The sequence below is a fragment of the Schistocerca cancellata genome, chromosome 10 (assembly GCF_023864275.1).
Source record: "Schistocerca cancellata isolate TAMUIC-IGC-003103 chromosome 10, iqSchCanc2.1, whole genome shotgun sequence".
In the NCBI taxonomy this organism is placed as follows: domain Eukaryota; kingdom Metazoa; phylum Arthropoda; class Insecta; order Orthoptera; family Acrididae; genus Schistocerca; species Schistocerca cancellata.
The window spans coordinates 90,302,035-90,315,151 of NC_064635.1; the positions used below are offsets into that span (position 1 = coordinate 90,302,035).

A 13,117-nucleotide genomic window follows, 5' to 3' on the forward strand; every position below is an offset into this window, starting at 1 on the left:
ATTTTGAATGTTCTGATTTCAGTGGCGCAGTTAATTTTCATTGGGGCAGCTGACTCTAACAAAATAGTTCGATACATATAAAATTTTGTGAGCTAATCAGCGTAATTCCATATAGCGACACATTCCAACAGATAGTGACACATTCCAACAGAAGGTTAAGCATTCCCACTTTCCTCTAAAGTATTTTAAATAAAAAGTTCCTCTAATATGAAATGTGGTGCTTATTCATAAAAACAAGAGGACTCATGTTGTTTGAGGGTAATAGTTCCATGTATTTTTCTAAATTTATGACTAACAACATTTTCTATAAATAAAAATCACATAAGTTCTTGGCATTCATAAAGAACAGTAAATTCCAACTTTGGCATTTTCAAAGCAATATGTAATTTAAAGAATAACAGTTTGTTGTTACATCTATCTAAAACTAGTTGAATGTCACCCAAAATTGGTAGCTGCCATCTGAAAGAACATCTGTAACATCTATGTTGAGAGCAGTCATGGTGTTGATGCATGCCACCGTCATGCACGTTCTGAATGCTAAACTCCATCCACTGGCAGCTGTGAGATTCATTACATGTCCACCCTTGGAATGAAAAAGGTCACCAATAAATGTGATTTGTGCAATCTATACTGTTTTTCAAAGTACAAATGGAACTAAGTTGTCATCAGAGTGAGGCACTGGTGGACACAGTGGTCTAATTATGGACTGACTTAATTCAACTACCATAGTGTAATCATCTTTATTAAACTACTACAGGTTAGTGATAATAGTGAACTCAGTCATTTTTTTACAAAATGTGAACACTATTTCTGTCCCACAGTTGCACATTCAGCTTCACCACTGGATTGTAACTGTTAAACATTGTTGGTTATGGCCTCAATAGTTGTGCTAATATTTTTTCATAGTAAATAAACTGGTTACACTTAATAACTGATCTTTGAAGGGAATAAATAGTGTGTTAATATTATCAAAAATATGGTGTCATGCACATCACTGAACAAATATCATCCCACACACATTTAAACTTTCAGCTTTAAGGTGATTGAGATTGGTGCTACTGAGAACAAAACTATGAAATTCTGGTTGGAGTCATCACATAGTCACTGTTCCTCTTTCCAGTAGCTCAGATCCACCTCAGGAATGAGAGTGCAGTCTATTGCTGGATTCCTGGAAAAACAATATTGCCAATGACAGGACATAAAGTCAGATCTTGAGGAACAGTTGTTTGACACAAATGGATCAGAGAATCTCAGTTACACACAAGAGACAGCCAAGATCTAAGTTGAAATGCAGTGGGGAAAAAGCAAGAATGGACTAATAGTAGTAACAAAATAGATCAACATATGGATATTGTTAGTTTTCTATGTGAGTTGGGATCTTCCACTACATTTCAACATACCTGCCCTCACTGCTGACACAGTTTACCATCTCATGGTTAATTCATTCTTACATTCATTTATCATATCCCAAAGATACCATCAAGAAAGAGAAAGACAAGCAAATCCAAGAAAGTTCATATGTATAGTGTGTGAGTATTGACGATAATTCATCACTGTAATGCTTAACACTGGTCATGTTTAAACCGAGCAAGTGTACAGTAACATAGTAAATTAGAAGAAAAGCTACTAATCTGAGAAAGGCTGCTGCCACCTCTGTTTTATAATGATTGCCATTTATCTCCTGTTAAAATACATTTAGAAATCCACTTACGTGTCATTGACTTTCTTCATACTGTTGGCCTGTATTCTGGTTATGTTATTTGAGTTGTCACAAATTATCCTGGACATGGTTACCTTTTTAATTTCATTTATCTGATCTGCAAACAAGCCAGACAAAAATTAATCTGAGACAATGTAATAAAAGCATATCAGAACTGGGATTCCACTATGTTTAGATACATGACTTAGTTTGAAAGCAAAGATGCAGAGATGTGCTTACAAAACTAGTGCAATATAAATCACCACCTTAGCTCAGATCACTAAAGCATGCCTGTCCAATGGTGCTTGAATAAGAGAGAACTGGGTTTTTCATTCCCTCTTTCACCCTTCCACACATCACGTTCTGCAAATCTCAAGATGAAGGAAACACAATAGAGGTGAGAAATGAGTCAAGTTATATGTCAGCAGGAAGAAGCATGCTACTGTAAATTGTACCAAGAACAAATTATGACTAGTGATAAACCATTCATATCAATAACTATGGGAACTGCTTCCCAATTACTTTATATACAAGGGTCGTTCTAAAGTTAAAAAAAAAAAATAATAGATGAGCTGTGCAATTCTCCCCCTACCCCATGTCTGTGTTATACACCTTCCTCATCAAGTGTGCCATTATGACAATAACAGAAGCAGGAGTGGTTTCAAAATGTATAACAAATTGTAACAATCTCGTCAAGTTTGAGATAAAATAAGCAACGTTTATAGAAATTTGATGAACAAAGCTTCAATTTGAATATAGTGCATCATATTTAATATTAGATAAATGAATATTCATGCAGAGAAACGATTAGACCAATGTTCAGTTGTGACTGACAAACTCAAATCAAGGATTAAGGAAGATATTCAACACAATAAATGTTTCACTGTTGATGGGTTGAGCATATGCTTTCGATCAGTTGTTTATCACATTGCTACCGATAATTTGGGCTATAGAAAAGTGGGTGCCAGGAAAGTTCCTCAACGTTTGATAGATTAACATGAAAAACAATGAATGGGAGTTGCACTGACTTTTCTCACTCAGTATGGCAAGGGTGGTAAGGAGTGTTTGAACCACATTGTTACTGACGATGAGACCTGTGTTCTGCATAAAAGTCCAGAGACAAAGTGCCAGTTAATGGAATGACATCATTGTCAATCCCCAACAAAACAAAAGACGGCAAAGAAATTCTGAACATGAAAAAAATTATGATCACTGTGTTTCGGGATTCAAAGGGTGTTCTACTCATCGACTTTATGCTTGGAGGAGAGATTACAAATGCAGCAGCCACTGTCAGACTATTCACCAACTATACCATACCATCCAAGAAAAATGGTTCAGATTACAATCCAGCAGTGTAGTACTCCTTCATGATTAACACTCATATTTACTCTGCTGCATTGACAAACGATTTGATCTAGCAATTTAAGTGGGAAGTTTTAATCATCCACATTATATCCCATACTTGGCCCTGAGTAATTACCATTTTTTCCCAAAATGAAGAATGTTTTTGGCAGAAATCACTATGGGAATGACAATGAACTGAGAAAAGATGTTATTGAATCACTGAACACCTTGGTCACAATTGAGTACACCTAATGCAAAGAAAATCTTGTGGAGTAGTACAACAAATGTTTAAATTTGAATGCAACAGATAAGATATCAATATATGTTGCAAAATAAGTTTTCTTGTATTGTCTTGAACAACACTGTATGATAAAACAAATATTATTTACTGTTAAATAACCCTGATTTTTTAATGTATATTGACAGAGAAACAGTTACATCGAAGAAAGCCATTGATCCTCTTCTTATACTACACAGTTGCTGTTTTTATCTAATACCTCAAACATAGCAAAATTTACCCAACAAGTCATCCACAGTAAATATGTTGCTTTAAATGTTCTCCAAGCATTTGTTGCATTCATTCATTATGAAAATCCGAGATTATGAAAATATCAAACATTATCATTATCAGGACCAATTGATTGTCAAAGTAATGGCATCACACAGATGTAAGTGATGCAGTAGTGCTTCCTATGGCCAAAAATTATCTTAATACCAATGACGAAATGTGGTGCATAGCATATTTGTTTCCACCAAATTGTACAATACGTACAGCTATGTACCCAGCAAAGCAAGAACACAGGCGCTTCATGTGTTTATGTCCTATATTATCCATCACAATGCAAAAACAGATGCTGTGAGTGACATTTCATCATTGGCATCAGTGGAATCTTTGGTCATAGTTTACTCTAACAAGAATAGAAAAAACACAGAGTCTAGTCATAGAGTCTGTATTTCCATGGAGTAAGTGTAGTTTATTGTTTTTATTCTATGTTCCTTGATTTACTGTGCATGTCCTCAACATCAAACGAGGCTAGTCACGTGATATTGGAATGACACTGCTCATCTACAATTTGCAGTAATGGCAAACCTTGAATGTTACACATATTTTCTTTGTTTTATATACGTTTCTACATGTTTGAGTTTTAATATCAGCCACAGTGCAGTGTTGTCATTACTACAGAAATGCAAGACACACTTTCAAATATGTAAGAATTTGGACACACTGATGGGTGCCGTAAATTAGTTGCAGTCAGTATGTAAACTTTTACCAGATAAGGTACAGAAATTGTCATTGCAACTAGATAATTTAAATTTAAACACTACATTTGTGCAAAAGGAGTGGGAATTATAGGATAGGGCTGAAGCAGGTATGCTAGACCAAGGTAGTACCTTTGCACAAAAGATAGTTGAGGAACACATAACTCACATGGAATTAGTCGAGGAGATGATGAAGGAGAAAGAGAATGAATTGTTGGCTAGGTTAGATTTGGGCATTAAAGCAGTGGATGAAAAGTTGCAGAGTAGCCTGATCAGTGTTGCAAAAGTAATAAAAGAAATCCGACTCCAAGCAGTCAAATTCCAAATGCCTACATCAATATACTGCAAACCACTGTGAGGTGCATGGCTGAGGGTATGTTCCATTGTACCAGTTATTTGGGTTTCTTCGTGTTCCATTCATGTGTGGAGTGGAGGAGGAATGATTGGTTTGAATGCTTCTGTGCATGCAGTAATTATTCAAATCTAATCCTTGCTATCCCTATGTGAGCTATACGTAGAGGGTCGTAACTGATGCCGACTACTGTATCTTCATACAGCCATACTCAGAATATAATCCCATGTACCAAAAAAATGCCACATTGTCAACAGACAGTTGCAGTGTTACGTGGCTTAATGCTTAATTACAGACTTACTATTTTATCAGTTGATTTTTTTCACCATGTAATGCGCGCTGTTTACGTCCTTCTTCGTTGCTGAGCGATGTGTTACTTTTCGTTCTGACGCTTCAACTCTTCCTTTCCTATATCTTTACTACTTTTTACCTATATAAATGATGAACTATTGGTTTTGCCATTTAACAACTTTTTAATAACTGTGGAAGTATATAGGCATCGGGTCCCACCCTAATGTGCCACCCGCCTATACGTTTTACATGAACCTTTCAAGACTCGATCGATCTGTTTACAAAGGGAAAGCAGAATATATCTTCCTTTGACGTTGTCCAACAATGACCTAGGAAGCTCAACACCCTCACGGCCCATGCTCTTCCATGGCTCACGGTAGTTTGCAGCATTCATTTTATTTCTTGCCCACTTGCTGCTATGTTGAACTTTCGTGGTGATCGTTGGGCAACGTCTTCCACGTTATCTGCAACATAAATAAACTTTCTTCCCACAGTATTTCTGAAAACCCGAAAACAAACTTAAAGAACATAATAATAATAACTGTTCTTACAATTATTCGTATAAGTCTTGGTCGATTTAATGAGGGGTGGGACAGGCCTAAGCCTTGTGACACCACACAGTGTTACATGTCTTTCCACTTTATTACCTGATGAAGGTTTATTACGGCATAGAAAGTTCCTTATTTTTTCATTGGAAGGCAAAAGAACGAACCCAGTGATGTTTACAAGGGCCTTTCGTAAGGCGTTGCCTAGAAACTGGGAAGAGACACAAAAGGTCTGTTTTGGTGTAGGATACATGCAAGACGGTGTCTTGCTATGAGTCACAGATATGGCAGACAGATGCCACATTTATGAACAGTTCAAGAAAGCATTTTTGGATAAATTTTGGTCTTCCATGGTACAGGAGAGGTTGCACCATGAAGTTTTCAATCTGTCACCATTCAGCAGCAAACATGGGGACAGCTAAGAAAATTCTCTGAGAAGTATTTAAATAGAACTTGGTACTGTTCAAACCCATTCTCCCATGTGGAAGTGCTACAGATTTTGAAAAGCCGTCTGCCTGCCCACATCTGCAAAAAGTTAATTACCATTCCAGAACATGACCTAGACTATTTTTTATCAGTATTTGATTCTGCCCACCTTATTTATGAGGAAGGACCAGTGCAAACACAAAGTGTCAGCACACCGTTTGAGTCCCCAAGATTGCCAAACAGCAAGGTGGAAATGATAACAATAATCAACAAGGTTGTCAACCATACTCACCTTGCAGCAACAGCAATAGAGCAATGGAAAAGACCAAAAATATAAACGAGGTTATGAGGACCATCAGGGTCAAAATTTTATCCAGTTGGCTTATACTGATCAGAGATTCTACAGCCAGCAGGTGTACAATGCACAGCCAACTAATGGCAACAACCAGTCTGACAGCTGACAAGGGCAAAACGCAAACAGACAATCAAACAACCCACCAACAGCTGATTATATTCAACACAACGAGAATTACGTTCAAATAGTGGGCAAGTCCATTGAGATTTCAAATCGAGGGCTACAGAAGACATCAACTAGAGGAACCAAACCCACAATATACACTTAGCTGACATCACCTCAAATGAGGAGGTTAATACCCCAGTTACCCAGGCCCCTGTCCATGTCCAATGAGGGGGGTAAGGACATAAAGCTGATTAAAAACTGTTTTATATCTAAAAACAAAGATGATGAGACTTACCAAACAAAAGCGCTGGCAGGTCGATAGACACATAAACAAACACAAACATACACACAAAATTCAAGCTTTCGCAACAAATGGTTGCTTCATCAGGAAAGAGGGAAGGAGAGGGAAAGACGAAAGGATGTGGGTTTTAAGGGAGAAGGTAAGGAGTCATTCCCGGGAGCGGAAAGACTTAACTTAGGGGGAAAAAAGGACAGGTATACACTCGCACACACACACATATCCATCTGCACATCTGTTTTATTATATATGATCAGAGCAGAGATATCAAAGATGAATTGTGCCAGGAAGATACCACTAACCATTAAAGGGAAGGTGAGGAAACAGTGCAAGCAGTAGTTAACTCCCAGTATTTGACTTAAATGTAACTATGGTCCTAGATACCAATGCCCCAACTTAAGTGATATCTCAGGGCCCTGTACATCAGGCATAATATAAGTTTAACTGAGGTCTCATACAACCAAACCACAAGGGGTCAAACCAGATACTATACATTGCTGATAAGAGCGCCAAGCATGTGTGCTCATGGTGCATTTGCACTTGATCATGAGATACGCATTGTTTTACACATATTCACTGACACAATATTCATAGTGACATATTTATACACATAACTCACAAGAATGATATCCTGAAGTGAAAAAGGTGTAAGTCATAAATACTGAATGACAATCACTGCAGATATTTTGAAACAATTGATGTTGATGTCTTGTGTAACACAGTGATGCACAGTCAGAATTTTCCAGTAGGTAGGAAACACTAAATAAGTGAGTTAACACAGAACGAGTAAATTTTCATGAAGAATATACTCAGTGGTTATATTATAGATAAACAAAGGACTTTAGTAACAGAGTAAAATATATGTCTGTTTGTGTCTGTATATGTGTGGATGGATATGTGTGTGTGTGTGTGTTCGCGAGTGTATACCTGTCCCTTTTTGCCCCTAAGGTAAGCCTTTCCACTCCTGGGATTGAAATGACTCCTTACCCTCTCCCTTAAAACCCACATCCTTTCGTCTTTCCCTCTCCTTCTCTCTTTCCTGATGAAGCAACCATGGGTTGTGAAAGCTTGAATTTTGTGTGTGTGTTTGTGTTTGTTAGTGTCTCTATCAACATACCAACACTTTTGTTTGGTCATCATTGTTTTTAGATATATTTTTCCCGTGTGGAATGTTTCTGGGGCATTCAATAAGCAGTGCAACAATTTTTTTTCTCAACCAATATCAGTTGAAAAAATGTGGAATTTGTTGGGGACATTGTGGAGTATTCCTGCTTCAGCCCCCACAATTTCCTGAAGTTTTGATATGTATTGGCACTATGCATAAGTCTTCAAAATGGCGTCTGTAACAGAGGCGCATTCCAAGCAGAGAGCTGTCATTGAATTTCCTTTGGTGAAAACAAAATCATTGCAGATATGAAAGGTGCTTGGGCAGTGACCAAAGGATGTTGGATGAGGTTTCTGGCATCATGGCAACAGAGTGGCGCCAACCTTTCCAATCTCCTGCGTGCCAGCTGGCTGCTCACAGCTGTGACTCCTGCAGTGTTGGAAAATGCACACACTCTCATTTGAGGTGACAGATGGATCACAATCAAACACCTTGTCTCTTGACTCAACATCTCTGTTGGTGTGCTGGAACACTCATCCACCAGTTGACACATTCAAAGGTGTATGCTCATTGGGCTCCTCACTGCCTAACAGAAGGTCATAACAGCCAAAAAAGGACCATGTGCAGAATTGCTTTCAAGTTATGAGGCTTATCATGACAATTTTTTGTCAAAAATTGACACAGGTGATGAAACATGGGTTCATTAGTTCAAACAGAAAATGAAACGGCAATTTGTGGAGTGGTGTCACATCACTTCACCTCCAAAGAAGCAGTTCATGCCACACCCTCAGCCAGTAAAGTCACGGAGGCAGTCTTGTGGGACTCTCAGGGGGTTATTATGTTTGATGTCCACCCTCATGCTGCAATGACCAACTCTGAAGTGTATTGTGCTGGCCTTAGGAAATTGAAGAAGTGACTTCAACATGTTCATCGCCACAAAAAATTCAAATATACTTCTTCTTCTCCATGACAATGCAAGGCACCATACAAGTTTTTGCTCCTGGTGGAGGTCATGAAATGGCATTGGACTCTACAGCCCTGATCTCCAACCTTCCATTTGGCCCAATGAAGGCAGCATTCTGCAGAAAGTAGTATGTGGATGATGGGGAGGTTACTGATGCAGGAAGACATTGGCTCTCCTCGACCAGTAGAGTGATACCATGTGAGCATATGGACCTTCCCAGTAAGGTGGTGTAAGACTGTTGATTGAACAGAGATTATGTTTAAAATTAGAGTTTAGTAGCCAAAACAATGGTGAATAGTACTGCATGTTTGAGTCTGTTTCAGAAAAAAGTGTTGCATTACTTACTGAACACCCTCGTAAACAAACACTCACATTGCAATTTCTCAAAACAGAAGACTGGTAATCCAAAAAACAGTAAAAATTAAACTATTTATTGTTTTATATATATGTAAAGTTACTGAGTATTTGCAATGTAACTAACAAGTAACCTGATGCAATTGTTGACAAATGGTATTATGATATTTTGTAAAGTTTCAATTTGACAACTTATTTATATCAAATTACTGATTATTTCAAACTTGTTACCACAATTTGTCAAACAACATTTTCAAACCTGACTCATGAAGAATCATTAATTTCAATTGTAAGTTTAATTATGAACATTTCCAAGAATACAGAGAAAACATTTGTAATTTTTCTACATTATATAAGCATGAGAGGTTGTGCAATCAATGAAAAGCAAGATAAAAGGTGATATTATTCAATGTATATTTAAGAAAAGAGACACTGGAACATGTAAATGGGAACTTTTTAAACATACATTCACCCGTAGGAGTAACTTTTTGCAGTGATTTTTTGAAGGATATCAGTTCCAAATGGAATACACCTTTTTTTTTAGTCTGCTTTTGCCAGATTACATGTAGCTTGACTCATCTCACTCCAAAACACTAAACACAACAGAACACAAAAAGAACTTCATGATGGGATTCGTGGAACAAGATGTTTTAATGAATGAATTTAGACATGTTGTTATTTCAGGATTCTGCTTAACTTTTCAACATAGATGTAGAGAAACATGCACACACAAAAACACACACACACACACACACACACACACACACACACACACACACACACACACACACACACAGAGAGAGAGAGAGAGAGAGAGAGAGAGAGAGAGAGAGAGAGAGAGAGAGAAAGGGGTGGGGGGAGGGGATAAATTAAAATTAGAATCTTAATGTAATTTGAAAACACATACAAAATATGGTAATGAAAAGAGAGAAGAGGTGCCGTATTGTGAATGTGTTAATGAAATTAATAAAGGTAATATTTACTCTTCTAATGCACATGTAAGCCATATTTGCTGACAGAATGAAAATAAATATGTTAGATTGTGCTGTAACAGTAACAAAGTTTATACAGACTTGTTCAACAATGAAAAATGTGAAGCAATGAGAAAATAACTGATACCTTCTGAGAAGGGGTAAGGGGACCCAACATAATCATAGAAGAATCTGTCTCCACACTTCCAACGGTAGAACTGTTCTGCAACAATGATCTGCCTCACAGTCAGTATATCTGAGCTGATGTTCTCCAGCATCACCATCATCAGGTCTACATCATCTGGGTCTTCATAATACTGTTTTAAGGTCATGGCATCCTTAAAAGAAAGGTTAATTTATGTGCATTTTTTGCTTAATGTACACAGTGTGTAAATAACTCTTTTTGTGCATTTCATACTCTTGCCATTCAAATAGTCATTTTGATTGAATAAAACATTACATTAGTAGCTCTTTCAGATTAAAGCTATTAGGTTTTGTACTGAGTCGTTCAGTAATACATGAATATAAAAGCCACACAGTTTATTTCACTTACCACGTGCTTGCACACACACAAAAGACTACAACAAAGATGATAATATTGTACCAAAGAACATAGAAAGACAACTTACACTATGGTGCGATTGCCAACTTAACTAGCAGATGTAACAGCTCCACCCATCTAAAAAAGGGATAACTTAAGGTTAAGTCTTTCTGGTGTTTTAATAATCCTGGAGCTACGGCACAACATTGGAACATCCTGGACATCTTGCTTAGCAGCTGGGGTCACAGCAGGTTCATTATTCTGCATGGCTACGGGTGGCTCATTTACAACAGAGGTTGATAATTGTTTGCTTTCAGGCATCTTGTCAGTTTCAGAATCAGAGTTGAAACCCATTTCACCATCATCATTAATGATTGGTATTATATTAGTTTCAGAAATAGCTCTCTTATTACGAGGAATGGATGACAAAAGTTGGTCCACATGTATCCTATGAGCATTACCACTAAGATCTATTACCATGTGCATAACATTTCCTCCTCTTTCCAAAACTACACCCTTTTCTTATGCATCAGAGTTGATACCATGTCTCATGCGTACAAAATCTCCAACACTTAAATATATGACTCTTCTCAAGTGTTAACTTAGGTCTTAGCTTTGGCTGGATGTCAAATGATTTGGTTAGGTTTAATTGAGTCCTTAGATACTTTCTAAACATAAGCATGGCTGGGCTGTGGCCTGTGAATGTATATTCTGCATTCTGAATCACTTAAGGTCTTTCACTAGTTTCACTAATTCATTGAAAGTCATGTCCTCTGGCCTCTGAAGATAAGCTAGGTCCATGGTGAGAGCTGCATACTCAGATCCAACGAGACTCAATAGGTAGTTCATTTGCAGATTGTCTGATATCTTGTGCACAAAGAACTTATTCTTCATAATAGAGATATACACACTCCACTGTACTTGTTTTGTGAATTCTAGCATTGTGATACCACCAGGATTATCCACAGACAAAGTCTTCTTCACTGCATCCTTGTCCTCACATTCACTGTCAGTTTCTGACATGCTGCAGTTGATGGTTAACTTGAATAATTTTCCCAACAGACACTATTTCAGTGAAAATGTACACATGAAGGCACATACATAAAGTTCTTGTTGAATTTCTCATTGCCAGTTACTAGGTTTTGTACTGGATTGTTCAGTAACTCATGGATATAAAATCCACACAATTCATTTCACTCACTACAAGCTTGCACATACACAAAAGACTATGACACAGATGACAGTATCATGCTAAAGCAAATAGAAAGACAACTTACACCAAGGTGCCATTGCCAAATCAACTAGAAGATGTAACAGAGTCTAAATACATTATGTGATCTCTGATTAGGTGCGAAATGAAATTAAAGTTTCATGTTTTACACATTTTGTTCTCTTCAGACTTCTTCTTCTTCACTATAACCTTCATGATCCTAACTATATAATTACAACACTCTTTTCTGACTGATACGCTCTGGTCAGACCTAGTTTTTTAGCTTTAGTAAATGTATGTATGAATATGTACTTCAGAAAATCTACACCTGAGTTGTGTCATAAGGTGGTAAAGTAAAAGTCTTGTATTGGTTACCCTGTGCCATAAAATTGCTGTGTCTTATGGAATACAAACGAATAATGATAAAAGAAATTCCTGGATGCAATCAATAAACAAAAATGAGTAAAGGCACCCAGTCACCTGCAGATTAACAACTGATGTTGCAGAGACAGGTTCCTGTATTTTGTTATTATCTGGACTGTCAGAGCTAGAATGAAAAAAGCTTGTTGGTGTTGTTATGGGCAAGGAGTTTTGTGTGTGGGAGACAGTGAGATTCTTTTATATGTGTTTCACATTTCTTTCATTTGCAAGTGAATGAAAACCTTTCGCAGATGCAAATCTTCCCCCTTCTTGACCTGGGAAATATTTTACCAACACCAGTTATATTTTCAAGTATGTCAACCTCCAAGTTTCTTAGATAACTTTTTTTAAAATAAAGTAGCATGTAAACTGTCTAAATACAGGAAGCAGTTCTTGAAAATTAAAAGTGGGCTGACTGGCTACAGGTAACATTAGAGCCAGGTAGAGGCACCCATTCCTTGTCCAACCACATCTGCTGGTAACAACATATCTGACATGGTTGTTGAGTCTATAATGTAAAGGAATGGGCTGGTGCACGTTCTTCTGCCATGTAATGTGCAATAGTGTACAAAATTAACACATGATTAACAGTATACTATTTGTAATTTAGCATTTAATGTAACTTTGGCAATATAATTAAAATGACCTTCCATTTTCTAAAATTTATTCTGAGTAGTAATTTTGACAATATTTCTAAAAAGAACTAATTATTTGTATGTTAATGTCTTTTTAAGGAAAATATGAATACACAGTGACTTCTTGTTCTTGTTCACCTGTGTTTCTGGTTGGCACAAGTAAGCTGTTATTGTGGAGTTGGTATACAGGGTTGCAAATGGTGTGACATCATGTATTTTGAAGGACTGCTGTAAATACTGGC

At 37.2% G+C, this 13,117-nt stretch overlaps 1 protein-coding gene across 1 annotated transcript in view; it reads right to left on the reverse strand.

The window, feature by feature from the left end:
- Positions 1-270: 270 nt before the first annotated feature.
- Positions 271-13,117, reverse strand: part of LOC126106770 (peroxidase-like) — a 195,578-nt gene continuing 182,731 nt past the window's right edge. Inside the window, exons 12-14 of the mRNA XM_049913148.1 lie at positions 10,218-10,407; positions 1,712-1,817; positions 271-1,168 (exon numbers count right to left, since the gene is read on the reverse strand). Coding sequence (XP_049769105.1) covers positions 1,102-1,168; positions 1,712-1,817; positions 10,218-10,407 — 363 coding nt within the window. The 3' untranslated portion in view covers positions 271-1,101. The remainder of the gene's footprint in view (positions 1,169-1,711; positions 1,818-10,217; positions 10,408-13,117) is intronic.